The 22,301-nt window shown below is 37.4% G+C and overlaps 1 protein-coding gene across 1 annotated transcript in view; it reads left to right on the top strand.

The window, feature by feature from the left end:
• LOC111511371 (uncharacterized) overlaps positions 1 to 22,301 on the top strand; it is a 64,848-nt gene that overhangs the window by 20,032 nt on the left and 22,515 nt on the right. The window contains exons 2-5 of the mRNA XM_074171454.1: positions 11,437 to 11,762; positions 14,796 to 15,089; positions 17,055 to 17,365; positions 19,890 to 20,030. Of these exons, the coding sequence (XP_074027555.1) occupies positions 11,437 to 11,762; positions 14,796 to 15,089; positions 17,055 to 17,365; positions 19,890 to 20,030 (1,072 nt within the window). The remainder of the gene's footprint in view (positions 1 to 11,436; positions 11,763 to 14,795; positions 15,090 to 17,054; positions 17,366 to 19,889; positions 20,031 to 22,301) is intronic.

Here is a 22,301-nt window from a genome sequence, read left to right as displayed (position 1 = left end):
TCCGAGTTAATGACAAATTTGACCTTTCTTTCCAAAAAGCTAATATATCAAATGCAGTTACTTTTTACCCTTTCTATATTTGTAAATATTTGTAATATATTTGTAAATAATGTAAATTACTTATTCTGATTATTTTATAGATCTGTAGAAGGTAACAATTCTAAATAATAAAAAACTATTTCCAATATAAATTGTCCCTCCCAAAATAAAATATTTGAACAAAATTAGTTTTTACCATATTTTAATTATCTTCTCATCATACAGAATATATCAATGGAAAATTTATATCAATACCCCCAGTCCGACGCGTATTAATATTATCTTTAACGTAATATCAGAAAAAACATCGAGCGGTTCTTTTGGCGGTATTTTCGCATTCTTTGTCAGTGTTTTTGCGTTCTTTGTCGTATATCTCTATTTTAATGGCTCGTTAGCGGCGTCCTCAAGGGATATAGAGGGTAGACATATCTCAATGATTTTGTGGGGGAATTTGCTTGAGACGACTATGTTGCTTTCTTTGATGTAGTGACATGTTTGCATTCTTGAAATTCTTTTACTCTCAGACAATACTGAACGAACTATAGGTAAATCTGAACGAACTATAAGTAAATTGGACGAACGGTTTGAAAGTCATCACGATAAGATTAACTTGACGCAACGCAGTAAGACATTACTCGTCGCGTCTACTGTATGACGACGGGGGACGACGTGCTGGAGTAGAGGGTAGTTTTTTTAGTTTAAGACATTATAATCCTTCCTTACTTCATCCCACCTCAAGCTGTAACGGATACAATTTCCGCTGACATTGTAGACCATTGACGATAGTTGTGCTCACCTTCCAAATAGACTCTGTGCTTACATTGCATTCGTAATGCATGGACAACCACTGTGTTTGCCTACATGATATAACTAGATTATTTTCAGCTTGCCGTGTTTGACAATTTCCTGATTAGTAATTTCAACACAAATGTGGATGGGCCTGTCCCGGATCCCTTAAGTGTGGCCACAGTTGGTTTAAACAACCAACTTGCCTTAGTTGCTGAGGCTATTGAATCGAGAAGAAGAAGAATAAGTTTCAAGAATTTTGCTTTAGGTAACATAATTTGATTATCGAAGTCATTCATTACTTAGTGCAGTTAGCATTTTTTTAATTACTGTACTTTTAAAGTAAAAATATAAATTACTAGCTGTTGTCCTCTCTTATATTCACGTACCGTTGAAGCTACTGAACCTCGAATCTTGAAATATGCAGGTAGGTTCTTTGTATAGCATAAATAAGCACCGATAAAGGGAATCAGGAATTTCCACCCCCAAGGAAGATAAATAGGGGTTCAAAGATTGTATTTCGTCAGTTTCAAAGTTGGAAATCTGAAGTTTTGGGTTGGCAAAAAAATATTATAACTATTTGTTTTAAATCGTCTGTCACGAAACTCAATGCGACAAACCAAATTCAACGCAGGCGAAGCCACGGGCAACAACTAGTTTCTTTATATTTCGCAACCTAACGCCATGCTCGGCATGTATGAATTCATAAACAAGAATTCTTGGCAAATTGCAAAAGAGAAGTGAGGTGAATCAGAAAATAAGTTACAATTATTGCTATCTACTACTAATGTTTTAAGAATGACAGTAAAATGCGAAGCGGAAAGTATTCATTACTTCGAAGTAAAGAGATGGTGAAACACTTGAGATTTTTCATTTTAGTAAAGTTACCGTAGTAAGACGAGTACTATTGCAAATTTCATTCGATAAACCCTTTTATTGTTGTTGTTGTTCTCCACACTTTTGGAGAAAGTAAGCTGGCTGACATGTTTTTCATTTCTAAAGCATCTTCTCTGCAGTAACTCATCGAAAACGTATCGCCAGACGTAACGGAATGGAAAGTATAACATATTGGATAGTAGAAGGACGACGTATTCAAACTGCTAGTTAATTTGTATTGTATTCGGAGTACAGCATAGCGAATAATGAGAAATAATCAAATCAGATGCACTCTTCATCGAGTGCAGCAAACGTTCAAAAATTCCTGACATGTTGCGTATGGCATTAGAATTATGCATAGTTCTATTCCTCAAGTCACTTCCATCGGCAACTGATGTCGCATAAACAAGCGATTTTAGATATGCCAAAAAGAAATCCAGAGGGTTCAAGTCTGGAGATCTAGGTGGCCATGTTGGCCTATCCCAATGGCCAGCAAAAGTATCCGTAGGATATTCACGAGCGGTTACACTATGCCCCGTCGTGCATAAATCACATATTTTGTCTTTCTAGAAAGAGTGTTACTAGTAATAATGGATATCTTTCAAGTATCGGTCAAATTAATCAAAAAAAAACTAATTTTTTTCATTGTTTGATCCAGGGTATTCTGTGTGTTAGAGGTTTGCCGCGGATACAAAAAAGGTAATCTTGCGCAGCAAGATTTTGAATATGTTACAGATTAAATCAGATCAAACAATTGAAGAGATTGTTATTTGAATTTAGTGAATTCGTATAAAAAGTCATCCTCAAACATGTTTTATTCATCGATTGTTCAAAAAAATTCATAATTCGAAGAAAAACAGTGGCGCACAATGCCTTTTATAAAAAATATCAATCAGGTAACCTTCTGTGATGCCACTGGAATTATTACCCGTAACCTAATTACATGAAAAGAAGCTCCTTGTTATTGCTAACAAACAGAACCAGTTTCAATGAAATCTGGATAGCGCCTCTACAGAACACCCCCACTTCTCCATTTTTTTCATTTAGTCAACCAATCAGAAGCTACAGCGCGGTAGCTTCTGATTTCAGTAAAATTATGACAATCTGTTACTCGGAACGAAATAAGTTAGGTCATACGTTCAATTTTACTAATTTCATAAAATATGAGAAGTAATTACCAACTGAAATTAATGACATCCTTTGAGATATGCATTCTTTAAGGTATGCATTGCTCATAAAACTGCAGTTGAAATCTGACACACCCTCATTATTTATTCCAATACTCTTCATGATTGGTATGCGGGCAGTGTAATGATATGATTGTGAAATGGGATTCATGATTTATAGTGTGAACTATCACCTTCCCAATTAACCTCGATGTCTGCATATAATGATCCATCAACAATTGACAAAGAAGTGAGTATGGATTTTGCAACTTCTTCATTTCTTTTGATAAAGAAATATAGAGGTTTCTGCAAGATCCAAATACATTTAGGTATCTTATTGAAACTAGTGGTAGATTTATAGTCGAAATCCAATGTTTCATTATCAACAAAATATTTCTTGATGGGTTGATTTCCATCCTTTTCAGGGACATCAATGATAATTCCCCTCTTTTTGGATGGTATCTCGCAGGAAAATGCAAATTACCCCTGATTTAATTCATTCCAGTGTAGAAAAAGTTATGGGGAAAATACTTGAAAATTGAATTATATCTTTTACTGACAAATACATATAATTTAATTTCCGAAAAGCAATTCAGGCGATATCAGATAATGCTAACAGAAAATGCTATTACCCATTCAACAAATAAGATGTATGGAGCACCTGACAGAAGTAAATCAGTTATATGTTTGTTTTTTGAACTTGTCCAGGCTTATACTCGGGCCTTGCTCAGGATTGACCACCACATTCTGATCGAAATTAAAAAAAAAAAGGTTCAGAGGAATTCCATTAGAACTCACAGAAATAATATTCTCAGTGAACCAGGAAAAATAAAAATGGGAGTTCCTCGAGGGACAGTTCTTGGTCCAGTGATGTTTTCGTTGAATATCCATGACTTCTTCAAGCCTAATTTGAATAAATATTACTGGAGTTTTTTTTCCAACACCAAATCGTTATTTTTAACACCTCGACACGTGTTTCGATCACCAAGTGATCATCTTCAAAGAGGAAGATTAAAACTAGAAACTAACGCGAAGCTAACCTTATTTATGCTATATAGATATCCCACACAGATAAACCATCCAGGTGTACCACCCATACAGGTATTCCAACCTAAATTAATTTTACAATTTCTCCTTATCTATTATTTTACAATATATGTTCGACTGTTATAATATATCAGATATAATATCACAATATTGCCTATCTAAATTTATTTTTGCATGTGTCCTTATGTAGTAATCAGTAAACCAGTAAATCAGTAAACAAGTCATACACTACAGAGCCTTTTGGAAAGTCCAAAAGACAAAGTCGAGAATTCGGAAAAGTCTGGAATTTACGAAATTGAATGTAAGGACTGCGATGCAAAATATTACGGACAGACAAAAAGATCTATTAAAGTAAGATATAAAGAACACATAGCACACTTAAAGTATGGAAGACCTGAAAAATCTGCAGTCGCCCATTATATTTTGCAACAAAACCATTTCATAGACTTCAGTTCATTAAAATTAGAGTTAACAACAATAGGCAACTAGATGCCTATGAGAGTGTAGAAATAAGTAAACACAATAATATTATGAATAACGATGACGGACCTATACCAAAGAGCATACTATATAGCTTGTTAAAATGATATTGTTGGGTTTACTGATTACTACATAAGGAAACATGCAAAAATAAATTTAGATAGGCAATATTGTGAAATTAATTTTTATATAGCTGAAAATTGTTTTATATACAGCTATAACAGTTAAACATATATTGTAAAATAATAGATAAGGAAAAATTGTAAAATCAATTTAGGTTGGTATACCTGTATGGGTGGTACACCTGAGTGGTTTACCTGTATGGGATATCTATATAGCATAAATAGGGTTAGCTTCGCGTTAGTTTCTAGTTTTAATCTTCCTCTTTGAAAATGATCACTTGGTGATCGAAACACGTGTCGAGGTGTTAAAAATAACGATTTGGTGTTGAGGAAAAAAACTGTAGTAATATTCATTACTACACCAAAGGTTCCCAACAGTGCATCATAAGTAATAATTTGAATAGTCTTATTTCATCATCTTGTGATGTTGCAGTTATTCGTTACTAGCGATCAGCCCCAGCTCCGTTATATTGATGGAAGAACCAAAATATATCTTTGAATATATAAAAAAAATTAACGAAGGAAAATATACTATCGTGAAATGTTTCTTGAAATAAACTTCATTAGGAAAAATTGAGTTTAAACCAAGGTGAGAATTATGTTTACCAAATTTTGTTTTCTGTTACTACAGGTAATGAAGTGGAAATTGCAACACAATTACGATTTTCTTTTCAATGATCATATCGAAACCATCCGTTATGCAGCGTTGCAGAACTTCTCTGGGTTACACCTTTTCCACACGTTACGGTACTATTCACTGTACTTTTCCTTTCAATGGGCAACGAAATGGAAGTAACAACACTGTCTTCAACAAGTAACGGTCAGTGGAACAAACGTAATCACTTTTGCTCTCATTGAATAAAAATGCTATGAAATATTCTACACTATTCGTTACGCTAGATACGCTTTTTGCCTTTAATAACGTTATTGTTCGAACATGATTTGTGTTATTACATAACTTCACTTCGATAATGACCTCGTATGGGAGAAAAAAGTGAATGCTCCAGTATGAAAGAAGGTGAGCGCTTTATTGTCTTTGGATCACTGACATCAGGAAAATAAGGGCCATTTGAATCAGTGTTTCTTTGCCAACGTAACACAAGTCCGATTAATTCCGTCAGCATATAAATTGGGTGCTCAGGATTCGATGAAGGTCGACGGAGGCCGTTTTTGAGTGATCCTGATTGGCGAAAGTTCCAGCGGTAAGAAAGTTATCGGAGTGCTTGAAAAAAAGATAGTCGGTAGAAGGAGTATGGTGGGCTCGGAACTGTCATCGGAACTGTCGGGGAAAGACAAAGTTGCTGCATCAAATATGCTTGCCGTTCCAATCTTACTCTACTTGTTTGGAAGTAGTGAAGTGGACTCGGGAGGAGCTGTATCAACTAGACGTGAAGACCCGAAAAATGATGCATCTCTATAGGAGTTTGCATCCCAAATCGTCCGTTCCACGGTTGTACTTCCCCCGACAACATGGAGGCCGTGGACTTTTGAGTTTGGAGTGTTTACATGACAGAATGGTACTGGACACAGCCTGTAAAGTCGTCAGGAGTTCGGATGCCATTCTCTGCATGATCCATGACCATGAGAGAGCAGGAATTGAAGCATTTCTCTTCAGGGCAGCTGCCCGAGCAGCTGATCAACTCGGTTTAGTTTTCGACACTAAACGAGGTGATTACAACTCTGTCACCGAGTTGGAACCCGTTCAGCAAGTAGCTCATATAACAACACAAGGATGAGCCAATGCATGGGGTCTTCTTCAATAACATTGGAGACCTTGACTTATCAGGTGCCTGATCTTTGCTTTTCTCAGGTCGAGTGATCTGAAGTCGAAAACTGAGGGGTTCATCATGGCTTGCCAGGATGGTGTCTTCAACACCTTAGTCTACCGCAGTCGCGTGATGGGTATAGAGGTTCCTGGCACAAGGTGCAGGGCCTACTGCGGGGCGCTCGAGACCCTAATGCACTTGCCATCAGCATGTCCAGCATATGCGGTTTTGGCCTAAATTCATCGACATAACGCGGCCCTAAGAGTGCTATGTTACCATCGACGGCACTCTTACGGTATTAACGAGACACTGGTGTTGCCCTACGCTCCGGGGGTTATTGAATCCGTTGTGGGGAACGAGAAGTGCCGAATTTATTGAAACTATTCATTCCCCCCCTCAGTTTCATACAAGCTAATAAGCCTGATGTGGTCCTTCTTGACCACCAGAGCAAAACGATATTTGTCGTGGAGTTTTCAGCTCCTGGCGAGACAAATATCGTCAGAAAAGAGGAGAAAAAAATGGACAAAATATCGAGATTTTCCAGACCACTCTGTCAAGATGATTGTTCTGATTAATTATTGGAGTCTTTGGTGGAATGATGTCCTCTCTACTCTCGAATCTTAAAATCATACCGGCTTGCCGCACTAAGACATAAATCTTAGCTGTACAGATGCAGAAAGCTGTCATTCTTGGTTCACTGCGCTTGCTCAGGGCACACGATTCTTGGACCCAATGATCACTTACCCCACGGTGTGGGGAGTGGTAATTGGTTGATGATGCTAGTGCGCCCTCCTGAATGTACCGGGGCTTCGGGGGATAGGGCCTGACCAGCGCACACTACGGTGAAAAAAATAATAATAATCTTTATTCAATTCTCACAGATCACATACAGCATGATAAAGGATACGTCACAAATAAAAAACCGTGTGATGGTAGACAAATTTGCAATCAACAATATTAAAATATTACTATTCAATAGATTTGTACACATATACATGAAAACATTTATCATATTTTCATTTTGCATCAAGAAACTCTTTGATACTATAGTAACATTTGTCTTGCAAATATACTTTCAATTTTGATTTGAAGAAGTTTTTATTCCGTTGCTCTCTCAGGTTTGCCGGAAGTCAGCAAACCAACGTTCAATTGTTGTTTCTGATGAACCGGAGACCTTATAACATTTTCAAGCCATTACTTCGTTTGAACGGTATTTTTTTTCATAAAGAAGCAGTGTAAAATCAAAACAGGAAATTGATTTTGATCCATTGTTTCGAAAATAAACAAAGTAGTGTCACTTTCAGCAGCATAAGTCACAAACTTATCATGAATTTTCAATAGTTTTTTCTGAAGGTTGGTACTAACTAAAAAAAACGGTAGATGCAATAAGACTAACGCCATCTATGTGTTAGGCCCGAAAATTTTCAGCCCCTTGGGCTGAAAATACTATACTTTACAAAATTCTTGATTTGTTCTGTTTCAAAATCTTGGACAACTGAGTTTGACTAGATTTCCTGTTACTCCAATACAGTCAAAGAGACACCTCGCTGATTGGTGGTTTATAATGATTGAGCACGTGCTAATAACTATGTGTGATCGTAACAGCAATGATTTAATCACAGTAAGTCAGAAAAACCAGTTTAGCCACAGTATCATCTGCATTTCATTTAGAATGCGGATATCATCACTTAGTTGCCTCTTCGGTGAAGTTTCCCTCATGATGACGATATCAGCCTTCTACTACGTGTTTTTTATGAACTGTAGTCTTATCGGAGCTGAAATTTGATGAATGTTCACAATTTGAAGTAGCTACGAAGGGACTGTAGCGAAAAATATTTTTGAGAGTAAGCGAAACCTTAGGCAACAGAACTCATTTCAAGAAAATGGATGTTTTGATATCGAGTACCACTATAATCCAGCCAAAGTGCCTGAAAGCCCAACAAATGGCTGGAAAGGTTATGGCCTCATTATTTTGGGATGTGTTTGGTGTAATGTTCTTCGACTATCTTGAGAAGGGAAATACCATCAACGGTGAATATTATATATCGTTATTGTAGCGTTTGAAGGCCGAAATTTCAATGAAACGACCGCATATGGCAAATAAAAAAATTGCAAAACTACATGAATTGAAGAAATTACTAGCTGAAAATAATGATTACATCAAGCAAAAATAACCTGAAATGAATTGATAAAACGATACTGTTCTCTACGAACAAAAGATCGAAGATGTTCTCCAGCAGGGACGATACACGAAGATCGTACGTGACCCTACTGCATCAATTGAAAGGAAGTTGTACCAGCTTTTGAAAAAACACCAAGTTTATTTTTCGGACATGGAAAGATCATCGCTAACACCGCACCACAGTAAGCCCCCTCACTTGTATGGATTACCTAAAATCCACAAGAAGAGGACATTCCGCTTAGACCGATCATCAGCTCCAGAGATTCGGCTACTCAAAACTTGTCTAGATTTTTCCCATAATACAACCATTACAAGGAAAATCATCGTCTTTTGTGAAGAATTCAAGGCATTTTGTCGAACTACTAGGGTCAATTGTAGTCAAACAGGAAGATCAACTAATTAGCTTCGACGTGGAAAGCCTTTACACCAACGTTCCAAATCATACAGAGAAAGCTACCCCAATACGAGAACCTGAAAGAGAGAACGAATCTACCTATAGAAGTAATTATGGAGTTACTAGAATGCTGTGTACGGAACTGTTATTTCCAACTGAAGGACGAATTTTTTACTCAAGATGAGGGACTACCAATGGGATCGCCACTTTCACCAGTCATAGCCAACATAAATATGGAGTTGTTTGAAACTCTGGCCATAGAAGAAGCCCACAAGAAACCTCGAGTCTGGTTGGGAAAATCCCCGACACCTTCATAATATGGAAACATGGGAATACTGAACTAGACGCCTTCCTGAAACACATCAACAGCATCAACACATCACAACCATGTCACAACCAGTGCTTGCACTTCCCTACATCAGAGGATTATCGGAGAGGATAAGAAGAATTGGTTCCAAGTACAACATCAGAACCTGCTTCAGATCCGGTAACACTATCCGTAGCAGCCTCACGAAAACCAGGCCACCAAACGCGGACTGCGATTCCAAGAATTGCATTCACCGGATACCCTGTGAGTGCGGTAAATCCTATATTGGTGAAACTAAGAGGACATTGAATTTTCGCATTGCCGAGTACAAGAAACACACACAGCGAAAGAAAACCATCAAATCAGGAATAGCAGACCATGTTTGGACCCATCAACACAACATCGAATGGTCCCAAGCTGAAATCTTACACAGAGAGGAACATTGGTTTGGAAAAAAATTCAAGGAAGTCGCTTATATGCTGTACAACAACGTATTCAGAAAGCTAACGTAGAGATACGCAACATATGGAAACCCATCGTCAAGCGAAAAATGGCCAATCCCGCCAAATGGTCATCTCCTACTGAACCAGTATAGCGGAAAAAATGGAAAGCGGAAATAAGTGAAAGTACTCGAACGACCCATAAATAGTCATCTCTCAGAGGAATCAGTCCAATTATCACCCGAAGACGATTGTAGATACTAACAATCGAAACGTCGTGAACTAACGTGGTTTGGAATCTCTTAACTTTTTATTTTTATTTTCATTTATATTTCTTCATTTTTGTTTAATCGTTCTATTTTTACTTGTATTTTATTTCACTATTATTTCGTTTCATGTTATTTTTGCTTAATATAATTGTTATTTTCAGCTATTAATTTTTAATTCTTATTTTTTTAGTTGTTTCAGGGATTTCAAATCATTTTATATATCAGACAATGGAAGTCCGAACTAGTGAAATTCATCAGGAAACATTGTCAACCACCTTCAAACAATACGTGAATTGAACTTCGAATTGCTCCCACATTAGCCGTATTCGCCGGATTTGGCTCCCAGTGACGTTTGGCTGTTCGCAGATCTCACAAAAATGCTCACCGGTAGAAAATTTCGTTCTAATGAAGAGGTTATGGCTGAAACTGAGGCCTATTTTGAGGCAAAAGATGATTTAGTGGTATTTCGAGCCGATGACTTGGGTTCAATTCTCTAACCGATAATTTTTTTATTTAAATTCTCATGAAATTTCCAGTCACCGATGGTCACGGAGACCACGTGACTGGTGAATTTGAATAGGTGGTCTGTCTTGTTGAAGTGAGAACGATTTGAATTTCCCGCTATGCGCGCGGTAGCTTCTGATTGGTTGACTGGGTAATGACGAAAACTGAAGGAGTGGGGGTGTTCTATACTCCGGCAACTCCTACTTTGATGGAATGAAATGTGCCAAGACACTTGAACACCTCTCGTGAAAGTATCTATGAAAGAGAGACAAATCTCTAACCTTTCTTCGACGTTCCAGGCTATCAAGGTTGCACGTGTTGCTCGCGTCTCCAATCTGGCGGATGGTTCTTTTCTGGATGGAATCCAGGAACTTCAAGGTATGTTTGGGGACAGAGCTCTCAAAGAAGGTCTGATCTGAGCTTTATAAAGCATCAAAAGTTGCTGAGGTGTACAGTGTTCTGATTCGGAGCAGTGTTCCAAGCTTTTGAGAAGCACTTTTGCAACTCCAGTGACATAATTATGCCAAGTCTTATTGTTGTCCATTTCAACCCCCAAATATCCGGATCGAAGACATTTATCTTTTTGGAGAAAATCGACGCCTGGGCTTTCGTAGCATTGAATTGAAGCTGGTTAATTTTGTCGCAATTCGAAATCAGCTCTGGGTCCTCATTAAGATATGCAACCTCCTTATGCTGGTGAAGATGTTCATCCGCAGAGAAAATAGCAATAATGATTTTATAATGAAACAAATTTTGAAGGCACCACATGGAAAGAATATTATACTACTTGAAACATACATTTGCCAAATGAAACAGTATACACAGAGGGATTCATCAACGCTGAGCTTCAAGGTGTAATGTGATCAGCTTATGTTTTCCTAGATGTTTTTGCTGCAGTTTGTAAGCAAATGAAAAACGACGCCCTGTAGTGTTACTTTGTATTCCAATACTATTATTATTTCTGATACTAACGTCAATGCTTACATTTCTTATAACAACTTACTTTATAGCTGCAGAGGAATTGGTTAAGGCACTAAAATGAGTTCTGTTCTTTTCAGGTTACCACTATGTGCTCTCCTTCTCACACTCCCCTTCTCCGTATCTTCTCAATCTACCCTGAAACCCCACGAATACAACATCACCCAATACACCAGGACTTTACCGGAAGACCTGAGACCCATTGTCCGGAGAGCATTGATCATCGAAAGATATGCAGCAAGCGGCCAGCCATGGCCCAAAGAGTTGTGTCCACCAGAAGAACCAGTTGACTGTTCGGCGATGAAATTCAGAAAACTATCTGGAGAGTGTAATAATGTTCGTCATCCAAAATGGGGTACGAGAGGAGAAAAATTCTTGAGATTATTGCCCCCAGTTTATGGTGATGGTGAGTGAATGTTTGAAAATACTTCTAATTGATTTACTCATCGTTGTTGAACAATGCTTGACCCACCACCAGGTAGTAGGTCAAGTATTGTGGTGGAAATGAGATTAATTTTTACATTATTCAAAAAGAAATAAGAAGCTCTACACCGATAAAATATAAAAATGGGACCTTTGACGTAAAATGGATCCAAAACGACCACTTTCTCCATTCACCAGAAGTGCAATACAGTTTTCGATGCACGTTTCGGCAACCAAGTTGGCGTGTTCAGATGATGAAGTCATACTTCATACTCTAGTAGGTAAACCAGAATATGGAAAAGTTTATCAAAATTGAGTTTGAGAAATTTATGACCAAACCTGTTAACTATTTCTTGTGTCAGTTTCCATTTTGATTTTGAGTTCTTTCCAAATCTTTGTGATGTACACGTATAGCAATGTCATTTGCAAAACTAATTGTCTGACTTCATATTTTATATGAAGTAAGAAAACTATTCATATATAAGGTGTAGAAGAGAAGTATAAACATCGTCCCTTGTGGTACACCGAGTTTGATAATTTTATCCCCACATAAAACCGCTTCTAATTTCACAAGCTGTTCACGATCTCAGAGATAGTTTCATATTAATTTTGAATACACTGATCCATCACTTGGTTGACATCAATGACACTATTTATGATAATGATTACCAATTTTCACAATATGGACTTTATTTCAGGATCATTGTTTTTCATCATATACACTGAAGATATTTTAAATGAAGTTAAACGTTGTGAACTCCCGGCTTATGCAGATGATACACAGTTTTATCTGAATTTCAGTATGTTATTTCTCAAGTCTTCAATGATTATTTTATTGACTCTGTCAATTCTCTAATCAACGATTCTGAACCTGCTGGTGAACATCATCACGATATAAAAACAAACCTTTTTTTCTTCATCCTTCAGAAGAAACTGAACTTCTTGATATCATCTAGTCCATATCGTATAAGAACTCTAGTGGCATCGATAAATTACCAGGTAGATTATTGTTGTATGTTGCTGAACTAATTATTGAACCACTTACATACCTACTTAATCTCTCTTTCCTTGAGGGTTCATTTCCCTCGTGTCCTAAACATGCTATTGTAGTTCCTGTTCACAAGAAAAATGATGAGCACTTAATCTCCAACTACAGAGGTATTGCATTGCTGTTAAAAATTTTCGAAAAATCCTATCTCAACAGACTTGTATCCTTCTGTAAAAAGTATAACCTACTCGCAAAGGGCCAATATGGATTCCAATCTGGTTTATCCACCCAAGATGCTACTTTTTCTCCAGTCAATCATGTTTTATCCAAATTTGAAAATGGCGAAGAATCGATCAGTATTCTATTTGATTTGTCACGTGCATTTGATACCATCAACTTCTCCTCGATAAGCTTCATGATACTGGAATTCGCAGCCAAAGTCTAAAATGGATTGAGACTTGTCTGACTGGCAGATCACAATCTGTTAAGGTTAGGCTCAAATCTGGAATATATCATTCTGAAAATCGTAACACATTAACAGGTGTTCCTCAAGGTAGTGTCCTGGGTCCTACTCTCTTTCTCTTATTCGTCAACGACATCTCTAATATTAATCAACAACATTGTACTGTACAGTTTGCTGATGATATGTCCTTCTTATTGAGTTCTTCTTCTTGTGAAGGGCTGACCAGGCTGATATTGCAGTTGCTTATATGCTTAATTACTACACCAGAAACGGCCTCGTACTAAATAGCAATAAATCTAATACCATTGTTTTTTCGCTTAGAGAAATGGAGTGCAGTATATTGGTCAGAGCTAATACTAAATCTATTGTGCAGAAAAAATCAGTCAAATTCTTAGGTAATTGAATAGAACTGTCCGATACTTGATGAAAATTTATATTTAAAAAACTAATAAATAGAGTTTATTCTATAATTTTCACTATAAGGGTTTTACAAAAATCGCGACACGTGTTTCGCTATACAATAGCTTCTTCAAGCATAACTAGAGTTATGCATAACTAGAGCATAACTCCAACATAAACTTCCAACATTCATTAAGAAAATTTCAAATTCCATTAATTTCAAAAATAGCGTTAAAAATATTCTCTACAAAAAAGCCTTTTATTCACTTGATGAATATTTTAAAACTGATCTGGCTGCTTGACATCACAATTGTTTGCTTGTTTACTATTCTACTGTTTATACTATGTTTTTTTTTATTGTTTTATTCAATTATCTCCTACATCTACTATTGATTTTATTTTTTTTTATGTATGTTCCATATTTCATCACTTGACATTTTTCAACTCCAATCTCTACTGTGTATATGACTATTCCATGCTTTTAAAAAATTCTCAGGAAAAATAAAGTATTGTATTATATTGCATTGTATTGTATAATGAATCTTATTTGGAATATTAGCCTCCTGATGGTTGAGTAGAAAAGCCAGAGCTAGACTTCATTATCAGTCTCATCATTTATTAATTTAAAAATTCGTTATTTATCCTCAATAAAAGTTATTAGTATTATTATTTTCTCAGTTGAAGCTTGGCTTCACTTTATTCCTAGACTACTCTATGTGTGGCGCTATTACTGGTGTAATGGGTCCTCCACATATATGCTTCTTTGTCTTGAAGTTGGAGAATTTTTATCGAAGCTTTTACCAACTTGATAGGCTGAGGAAGGTAAGTCACTACTCACTATAAACCCGCAGTTTTCACCATGTTTACATTCGATTTCGGTTGCCGTGAGTATCTTTACAGAACATTTGGAAGACCCTTAGGACTAACATACTCATGGTATGTTCTTCATTCCTCATCTGTTCTTGGCTATGCCAGATTTGGAAATAGTTGAGTGGTACAAGCTGGCAACTATGATATTTTTCTATATCACATTCAAGGCTCTTTGGGAAATTCCTTACTCGTCTGGATAACACCCCCTTTTCAAAGTGCTGGTATTTTTGTTCCATTTATCTGAAGGGTTTCCTCTTAATAGAGATTCTTGATCAATAGACCTGATTTTTTTACAGGGAAATATCAGCCCAAGCAGTCTGTCGATTCACACTCCCTTCCCAGCGCAATCGACGTTGCTTCAACTCTCCAGAATAATCCTGCCACCAAACATGAGTCAGTTACTGCTTTACTGGGGGCTTGGAGTGAACTTCTGCTGCATGATCTCGCGAATACGGGAAACCTGAAGACGCAAGATTGCTGCAGTGACAATGCCAAGAAGCACGGGGAATGTTATGGAAAGCTGGGACACGGTCAGTGCCGAGAATATATGAGGACTTTGCCAGCGGTTGATTCGGACAATTGTGAATTTCGTAAGTTAATAAAATATTAGGGGAGGTATTACTGATAATCATCTCGGGGTTATCAATGTCACTCAAAAATTTCTCATTAAAATTATTTTTAATAGAGATTATACCTATCCGTCTGAAACACTTTTCACAAAATCTAAATTTTTTACTTGTAGACATTTATATTTTTAAAGTCTTGCAATGTATCATAGAAAATATGAAACAAAATTATTGTCTGCGGATCATTTGCACAATACCAGATTCAAGCAAAAAATCTCAAGGATTCCTAAAGTAAGCACATCTCGAAGTCAAAGATTTCTCACATACTTGTGCCCAATTGCCTATGTAGAAGTTTCATTCGAAATAAAGTATATTACAAGTGACAACAGATTCAAAAAAGAACTGAAATTATGGCTAACTAATATAACAATAGGGAAGATAAATAAAATATTGGAACAAAAAAAATGAAGTAGTAATACAAAAAGAAAAAGCAAATGTTCTCACAAAAAAACAATGTGAATATTTACAAGTATGAATGGAAACTGTTTCACAATTCATGATCTACACCAGCTTTGTAGTTCACCATATTGTGTACTGTTGCAATCTTTCTGAACAAGGACTTACCTTATAGAAGAGAGAGCAACTCTACAAAAGTGCAGTCATCAAGGACCATATTAACAACAGAACATTGAATGAAATATAAGACATATGAATATCAATGTTTCTACGTATATGGTGTATGAATGTTGACTGCTATGACAAATAGACTCATGTTCATGATATCTTTATTTATTTTTCCATTTCAAATGACATCACACACAAAACGTCTTAACTAAGTTTATTGTTTCAGTTGTTTTTGTCATACACAAGCTCTTTGAGCTTCAGTGACATGTCATATTTATTTCTGCATTTCTTCTTGTTTATATGTATATGTATTCAATCTTATGAAATGAAAATTATTATTATTATTATTATTATATCAGGTCAGCGCTAATTTGTTCTTCTTAGTGGCGGGGTGACAATAATTGTAGTATTATAAATCAATATAAGAGAACAATTTTGTAGCATAGCAATTTTGTAGCGAAAAATTAAGATGTTTCTCAATTACATGCTAAAATTTAATTAGGTTATTTTTGGGTCCATCTTGAAGAAAAAACTTCATTACGTCTCAAAAGTCTTGTCTCTTGAACAACAAGGGACTGGAGCTTTGAGAATTTTTTTTGTAAAGATACCTTCGGTATGATCATATTAATATTTGTAAAAAGTAGAAAGCTGTTTCATACATCAATAATAATCATTTCCTATACCTACAACATACTTTTTTTATCAGTGACGTCTTGTACGGGATTTGTAATCAATCTTCTTTGAGAGGGAAATGATTTTTCCTGAGCAGATTCGGTATGAAAAATACCTGAGAGTATTTACAGTGACATAAAGACTTAAAAAACGAGAAAATTTTCTGAAAGTGACTTTTGAAGAAATGTTGTGGTTTCTTGGACACTCCAATGGCGAAAATGGTTAAAGAAATGATCAAGCTTCCCAAATATGGGAGATATCATTTGTTTACTGAGTTTTGATAAAACCTGTATATGCTGGAGTTCCTTCTCTATATTTACTTCAAATGACCTCCTTGATTGTCAGAAAGTTATAAGGAACCACTGTATGTTTTTTATGATCAGTTGGACTTGACTGAATACTGATTCTAAGAAAAAATTGAAATGAAAGCAAAATAATGAGGATCATATTTTAACCTTGATGTTGATGTTTTCTAGCAAAGTTCTAGCAAAGCAAATTCATTCACTGGGAAATGAGTAAACATGAAGTGTTCATTTTTTGTATCATCATCATCATTCAAAATCTGTTTGTGAAAATAGTATTTTTATTCAACTACTAAGATTTGATTCAACATAACCCCAATCAAGGAAACTTCAAGGTTTCTGAGACAACCAAAAATTCTCGTATGTGAATTACAAAATTCATTTCTTTTAGAATACCGGGAACAAATGAACCTCGCCACCTCCTACTTGGATGCCTCCGCTATCTATGGCAATAGTCATCAACAGATGGAAAAACTCCGAACCTATGATGCCGGCCTGCTCAACGTTTCTGCTTGTGCTGCTTGTAGGTCAAACGCACTTTATTCCGCCTTATTGAAAGAACATAACAGAGTTGCAGTTGATCTTGCTCGTCTGAACCGACATTGGACCGATGAGAAGATATTTTTGGAAAGTCGCAGGATCGTTATAGCAGAAATTCAACATATCACGTACAACGAGTTTCTTCCTATTGTTCTTGGAGAGGTAGGTTTGATCTGAGGATTGATTTTCTTTCTTTGTTCATTGCTTGAACTACCTCTTGCTGCTTTTCGAGTCTGTGTTTGCTTGGTTTGCGGAATTGAACAAATTCAGCTATTGGATGCCTGCTTTCTTGTACCAACACTGGCTGTGGAAATAACAGGATCACTCGTGGTACTGTCTATCAGTGTCACTAACTCACAGATGTTTTTGTATGAGAAGGTTGTTGCTATCATTGAAGCGAGAATCTTGCGCCTTGGATATCAGATAACCACAACACTAACCAATTCACTGAATCTCTTCAGTATCCCATTGGGGCTCTGGTAGGGGGTATTCCAAAAGGGGATCCACATGTACGATTCTAGCCTGGATGGCTACAAGTTATCTGTGAGGATCAGGAGTACTTCAGAGAAGTCTCCCGGAGGGGGACTTCTTCCTGGAATCAATCACAGGCAACCAAATTCTTGAGTAAAACGAGGAGAAGGGGAAATCTTCATAGACGCTATGCCGGATTCTTACCGACTAAAACCCCTTCCTGTATTCTCGGTGCCAAGTATCGGGAACCGCTCCCGCATTACTTTAGTACTTGACTCGTGATATATCCAAAGATGGAACAAATAAAGGAAAAAAAAATAGTAACCAGATACTTCAATTTCTACTCTCCATTTTGTCTTGAATTTCAATCGGTGAAACCCCTGCTATAACGCATGCTGCCTCAGCGGATATCCTTCTATATGAACTGCACGTTCGGAAGTTCATTTTTGTCTGCACCGCTGTTAATTTCTGTACCAGTTTCGTATTTTGCATTGCGGTGTAACAGGATGGTGCACCGTACAGAATCTGCGAATGACCTACATTTGACAGAATTCGTCTCTTAGATGCTCTGGGACTTCCGATATTGGGCATCAGATTTGCTAGCGCTGTAGTTGTTTTCTCCGCTTTTAGTACACTTTGTTTTATATGCTCTGCAAAGGTCAGCTTAGTGTTAAGCCATACTCCCAGATACTTTACTGCCTTGCTCAGTCCAATCTGTGTTCCTACCAAATCAGTTTCATCGGGTAATTCAATTGAAAAAAGCTCATCATATAGGACGTTCCACAATGTAGGTCTTAGGACTGATCCCTGTGGGATACCGCTATTTATACTGATAGTTTTTGTGTCATCAATGGCTTCCAGTGAAATTTCTCTCTCTGATAGATATGAGGCTATCAGATAAATTAATATCATATAAATTTCCTCCACGCCTCTGTTTCTAAGGGCCTCCAATATGAATTGCCATGTTGTACTGTTGAAAACATTTTTCACATCCAGCGTTAGGTCTACGCAGAGATTTCGCTGAAGTCTTGCCTCATTGGCAATATTAACTACAGTGTTTACGGTGTCTACTGTTTGGCGCCCTTTCCTGAACCCGAACTGTTGGTTGGCTAAACCCTCTGTTCGTACAATTTCCTCATTAAGACGTTCAAGTATTGAGTGTTCGAAGAGTTTTCCTTTAGAATCCAAAAGACAGATAGGTCTAAATGATGACGGGTTATCTATAGGTTTATTTTCATTCCTCAAGAGTATTAGTTTTGCCTTTTTCCATTCGGCAGAAAAGTTGTGTTGCTCACCTAGCTGACGAAAGTAGTCACAAACTGATCGATGGTGAGGTATTCATTAGTTTGTGGAAGATGTAGCATGTTCTATCAACTTCGGAGTGAATTATTCTTCACAAGGCCCTGTACCTTCACAGCCTCTGACCGGATCACGTTTTCGGTGTTTGACTGAATCTCACTCTTGCCAGATATTCTGAATAATCAGTAACCTTGAAGAAACTGGATTTTATTTGATTGAGTTCGAATAGATGCGGACAAGGTATTTTTCTTTTCACGACATGGGGCACCAAAACACGATCATAAATATGTTTTAATCAAAGTGTTCTGCTTTCGAAGGCATCTTTATTCCCCCTTTAGCAATATTATCACAAACTCAGAAACTCAAAGTACTGGCCTTTGAAATAAGGAGGGTCGAACATCCTTTTTACCATTCCCTCTCTCGCGAAGAAGTCTGTGGATAGATATTCTGCAAAGGTTTTTGTACTCCTCGTTGCAGGTTTTCTTTCAATACGCAAAATTCGTCTCATGCGTCTCTACTCCAATTATGAATATTACATTTTTTCCCATTCAATTATATTTCATCTTCTGGCTGGTCAGAGTTCAGTATCATAGTTATTGGTAGTTACGTATCGAACATAAATGAGCTTCTCATAGCTTTTCGAAGATGCTATCAACATTTCACTGTTTATAATTATATAGTTCTCATCGTTAAAGAAGCAGCCTTTGTATAAACCACAATTGATTTTATCCACGCCTTAATTCAATAATTTGATAGTGTAACATTTCCTTTAAAATATTGTTTCTTAGTCTTATGGTAACGGAACTACTAACAACATGTTCTGATTGACAGCGTTGACAGAACTTGTTTTATCGTAAAAATATGTAAGATTTTTAGTAGAGAAGTATCCTCTATGACAATTATCACGCTCTTCCAGGAAGCTATAGTACACTCAGAACTAGAGTTGAAGTCTCACGGCCGATTCTCAAAATACTCCAGTGCCAGAAGAACAGGAATATTCAACGAAGTCGCCATGACTGCCTTGCCTGTTTTACTCTCTACTCTACCAGGAAACGTGGTAAGTGAACTCAATTCATATGTAAACATATATATACAGGGTGACAATTTAAAAACAATTTCCAAAATAGGAAGGGACACAAAATGAGTTGATAGCTAACTTGTTTTCACTTGCCCTGTCGCCTCCAGCCACCCCAACTCTATAGTCTCAAAGGGCAACTCCCTAATTGTGATACCTTATCTAGAATCTCTTGATGCCCTACAATGCAACATTTGATGTAGTAGTTTTTGGTTTATTGAATAAAACACTATTAATTTAATCTGAAATTTCATTTTCTATCAATAATTTGAGAAATGTTCCGAATGATTTCCATCCTTTTCAGGACAATGTCTATTTTGAAACTCTTAACGTACACTGGCAAACGTTTCTCTGGAAACGGCATTTTTGGATCATTCTTTCCTTCATTTGCTCTATAGAACCAGAGAAAATATAGAACCAGAGAAGGAAATCAAGAGGAGATAGGTCCGGAGATCTAGGAGGTTATTCAATAGAACCGCTTCTTCCAATTCATTGATTAGCATAGTTATCATCTCACAATTGTCTAACTGGAACTACATAGTGGAGAGGTGCACCATGCTGTTGAAAATATAATACATTATCTTCTAAAGATGAATTGCCATGTATGTCTCTCTGATTCATTAATTCATGAACTATCCGAGGTTCGACAGATCTTTCCAGTATGTGAGCATACATTTCGCCATTTGGAATTCCTTCTATGAATAATAGATCACTAATTACATATCCCAATATACTAGCTCAGAAATTAACTTTTTCGTATATAGTAATAGTAATATTGTAATGAATCTGAAGCCGGACCTGACCGATGCCCCAGTCATCAAACGCATGACGCATCGCAAAATACCGCGAAAACTCCGGATGGGTCCCGAAATCCGTAGAGGGATCCGGAACGTTCGTTGACGATACAAAAACGTCGCTCTTCGTCCCGAAGAGGAGTCTGTACCAAGAAAGCGAATCGAGCGGTTAACAAACGCTGAAGATAAATTAAGCGTTAGTTACTGAGTGGTGTAAATAAATTAGTTGGGATAGTGAAGTATTGCTAAAATAAATTTGTTTAAGACAGTTAATTCTTTAATTCGTTACAATTGGTGTCAGAAGTGGGATGAAGGAGGCCTATGACATCAAGGCGAATGCTGGAGGATTCGAAATCGGCGACCTAGTTTGGCTGTACAATCCTAAGCTCCGCCGTGGTTTATCACCGAAGTTGCGGAACTCGTGGGAAGGTCCGTACAAAATCATGAAAAAGATTAATGACCTCGTCTACCGAATCCATAAGCCACCTCGAGGAAAGCCTAGGGTCGTCCATTTTAATAGACTGGCTGGAAATCACGACCAAGTTCGCACCCTCAGACCACCAGAGGATGAAATGACGTTCCAGCAATTCATGTCCTTATACTCGAACGGACAGAAGGTCGTACATGGGGTAACTCGAGAAGAGCCACGAGACCTTTTCAAGGTTCCAGTTGATTACGCCCTAGCGCACTGCGTGGCAGAGGATCTCCAAATGTCCAAGGGCATCGCTGTGGTATTCAACAAGAAATTCGGTCAGCTTCAAACATTACGAGAACAGAATCCAAAAGTCGGAGGAGTGCTACAGTTGAAGAAGGGTCAGAGAAACATCTTCTACTTGGTGACCAAAAAGCATTCTCGAGACAAACCGTCCTATGAAGATGTCTGGAGGAGTCTTACTAGACTGAAGGAGACGATGCTCGACCAGAATCTCGTGGAGTTGGCGATCCCGAAATTAGCCTCTGGGCTCGACAGGCTGGACTGGAGAATTGTGAGAAGCATGTTGGAGACGATCTTCAGATCCAGCGGCATCCAGATTTTGGTGTGTGGTAACCATCTTCCACGACCGAGCATAAAGGCTGTGAAGTGTTACTTCCATCGAACTTCACAGTGCAAATATGGAGAGTTCTGCAGGTATCGACACACGCCACGGATGACATTTCGGGGCGAAACGTCTTTAAGGAGGGGGCAATGTAATGAATCTGAAGCCGGCCCTGACCGATGCCCCAGTCAGCAAACGCATGACGCATCGCAAAATACCGCCAAAACTCCGGATAGGTCCCGAAATCCGTAGAGGGATCCGGAACGTTCGTTGACGATATAAAAACGTCGCTCTTCATCCCGAAGAGGAGTCTGTACCAAGAAAGCAAATCGAGCGGTTAACAAACGGTGAAGATAAATTAAGCGTTAGTTACTGAGTGGTGTAAATAAATTAGTTGTGATAGTGAAGTATTGTTTAAGACA

Source organism: Leptinotarsa decemlineata, unplaced genomic scaffold (assembly GCF_025532065.1).
Source record: "Leptinotarsa decemlineata unplaced genomic scaffold, Ldec_3_MD MMD2_tig00000010_RagTag_RagTag, whole genome shotgun sequence".
NCBI lineage: Eukaryota > Metazoa > Arthropoda > Insecta > Coleoptera > Chrysomelidae > Leptinotarsa > Leptinotarsa decemlineata.
This window is presented reverse-complemented; position numbering and strand designations above follow the sequence as displayed.